This window comes from Raphanus sativus, chromosome 1, assembly GCF_000801105.2.
Source record: "Raphanus sativus cultivar WK10039 chromosome 1, ASM80110v3, whole genome shotgun sequence".
Lineage (NCBI taxonomy): Eukaryota > Viridiplantae > Streptophyta > Magnoliopsida > Brassicales > Brassicaceae > Raphanus > Raphanus sativus.
In genome coordinates, this window is record NC_079511.1 from 5665994 (window position 1) to 5668693 (window position 2700).

Sequence of the window (2700 nt, forward strand, 5' to 3'; positions counted from 1 at the left end):
TGGTTGTGGAACTTGAAATATTTGCATCTTTTTCATTTTTGGATCAAGCTATATGCACTATGTATAAAGTATACAGGTACACATATTAACTCTTGCAAGTTTTTTAGTAATATTTAGTCTCAAAGTTTACTTCTATTCATTAATCGCGGTAAAAGTGTTAGAAAAACTATCGAAGTAAATTATATTCCCTCTGTTTTTTAAAGATGTATGTTTTAGAGTTTTCACACATATTAAGAAAACACATTAATCATGCATTGTTTTTAAAAATTATCAAATTTTAATACATTTTAACCAATAGTCTTTCAATAAATTCAATTAATTTTATTGAAAATTACAATTTTTATATAGAAAACATAAAAAATACATCTTTTTGAAACAAATATTTTTTCCAGAATATGCATCTTTTAAAAACAGAGAGAGTAATCTACGGTTTCTTTTTGTGCCGACCTTGAAGCAAACACAATAAGTATAGAATTCTTCATGAGAAAAAAGTGAATACCTTTAGTTTCTTCCTTGTGACCAGAAGAAACAAAGAAAAGTTTTTTTTTTCCTTCTTTTTCCACGGTATGTCTCTATATAACACAATTCTTCGAGCCAAGATGTCATTAAACTTGTGTACCTCCTTCAAGCTACATTCTATTCTTCATTTTCTTTTTCACTATTTATGGTTATACATATCCTTCAAGCTTCCTTGGGGTTATTATCCCCATGAACACAACTCCGGTAAGTGGTCAAACCACCTGTCATATTTGAATATTTATTCTGAATTTTCTATATATATACTTATGACTTGTAGATTGTGTGTAATTGTGTATTTTACTATTGTACATGTTTATAAATACATAATTCAAGCATAATTGTCCACAATATGATGAAATTCAAGAATCTTGATTTTTTAACTTTAAAATGGAGCACTTCTTAAGAATAAATTGAGTTGTCTATATAGTTCAGTGAGAGTATGACAAAATAATTTGAAATTTCTCTTTCTGTGGGCATATGTGTACATATTTAACTCGAATAATATATTAAACGGAAATAATAATAGACAATTGTCTACTAAAAACATTGGAGTTACATTTAGATTTAGAGTATATATGGTTAATCATATCCAATACACGTATATATGCATCGATACGCCATGTAAAATATGCTTATAACATAAGTTGAATAATGTAGTAAGAATCAATCAAAGCAAATATAAATCTGTACCATCGTCATCGTCATCTACACTTGATTAGTGTTCGCGTGTACGTATATAAATATATGTATATATGCATTATATGTAAAGTCTTCTCTTTCTGCTTACTTCCATAGATCATTCTGACAACTCGAAGATGTAGAAGCAGCATATTCTTCTCCCATGTCTGAAACCCTCTTCTGATCTTTTTCTTCATCAACTTGGTACTCCACGTTGCTTGTGTCCTTGGCATTTTTCTGTAGAGAAGCAGAAGTTGTGGCCGCATCCTCGTTGCTGAGCTGAGAAGCAACAAATTTATCGAGAACTCTCCAGTCTGTGACTTGATCCACCCCTTGCTCGTTCTCGCTATTCGTGTATAGAGTGCTGAAACTCTGATTCCCTTGATTCAGCTGTTCTTCATGCGTGAGATTCGACTGCTGCAAGTTAGCAACCTCACTCGAATTATTATCGTTGTTGCTTGTTCCGTAAGGAAGAGAGTTGCTATTATTAGCTTGTTGGACATCAGGGCTTTCAAGCTGAGGAAGTTGGAATAATGATAAAGGGGATTCATGAAAAAGATCATGTTGTTGTACCAGGTGGTTGTATTGTAGCTCTAGCTCTTGCTTGCATTGCAAGTTAGCATTATTGAGAGCGTAAACAGATGAATTGAAGCCATATGGAAACTGCTGTTGGTGCTCTTGCTGGTGCTGGTGCTGCTGTTGATTGGGAAGGATTCGCCGTAGACCGCTTGTCTCAAGCTCAGAGGCCATAAAAGAGAGCTGATCGCCATACCAATGTGAAGGAGATGAGTCGTAATCTCCCATTCTTCTAACTGCAGCCAATCTCTTCTTGAAAACCCTACACACGACCCATCCTTCTTCCTACAACCAAATATCGTATAATGGGAGAGATTAGAGTTTGTTATATATAAAAACCAAATAAATTGTAAAGGGAAGTTATGTTGTAGGGTCGATATAGTACCTGAGGAGTTCCATTTTCATCGGTTTCTAAGCGGTATTCGTGCATGATCCAATCGGATTTTTGTCCATTTGGGGCTCTTCCCTTGTAAAACACAAGTGTTTTCCTCATGCCGATAAGACTATGCCTCAAATAGATAGCTTTATCTCTTCCAGTGGCTTTCCAAAACCCTACTTTTGTTGCTCTATTGGTTCGAGTCCCTGTGGGATACTTCTTGTCTTTATGGCTAAAGAAGTACCAATCACTCTGCTCTTCATGTCCAATTTTGCACAACTCTATTTTCACAAAGAAATGGAACTTCTCATAAAACGTTCCGTATGAAATTAAAATAAAGGAATGAAGGCTATACAGATAATGGGATTTGGCAAACCTTGAAGATCCCATGGCTCAATCTTGTAAAGATCAATGTCCTTTATGAAATTGATTTCTATTCTGTTTGATGCAACTTTTTTTCTTAGGTAGTAGTCTACAAGTTCTTCGTCTGTTGGATGAAATCTAAAACCCGGGGGAACGTGAGAAAATGAATTCATCCTTTGTGATCGATT

General features: G+C 34.5%; 1 protein-coding gene across 1 annotated transcript; it reads right to left on the minus strand.

Moving 5' to 3' along the window:
- Positions 1-976: 976 nt before the first annotated feature.
- LOC130498711 (NAC domain-containing protein 7-like) lies at positions 977-2700 on the minus strand. Its single transcript, XM_056992276.1, has 3 exons — positions 2526-2700; positions 2159-2430; positions 977-2058 (listed from the first exon to the last, which is right to left on the minus strand). Exons 1-3 carry the CDS (start codon positions 2683-2685, stop codon positions 1303-1305), a joined length of 1188 nt encoding a protein of 395 aa, XP_056848256.1. The 5' UTR covers positions 2686-2700; the 3' UTR covers positions 977-1302.

Bases quoted from the DNA above. Each gene is read 5' to 3' on its own strand.
- LOC130498711 (XM_056992276.1), bottom strand. From the start codon at position 2,685: ATGAATTCATTTTCTCACGTTCCCCCGGGTTTTAGATTTCATCCAACA. The intron at 2,431-2,525 runs GTTTGCCAAATC...TTGTGAAAATAG, and splicing joins TGAGCCATGGGATCTTCAAG to AGTTGTGCAAAATTGGACAT. The intron at 2,059-2,158 runs GTACTATATCGA...ATTTGGTTGTAG, and splicing joins ATGAAAATGGAACTCCTCAG to GAAGAAGGATGGGTCGTGTG.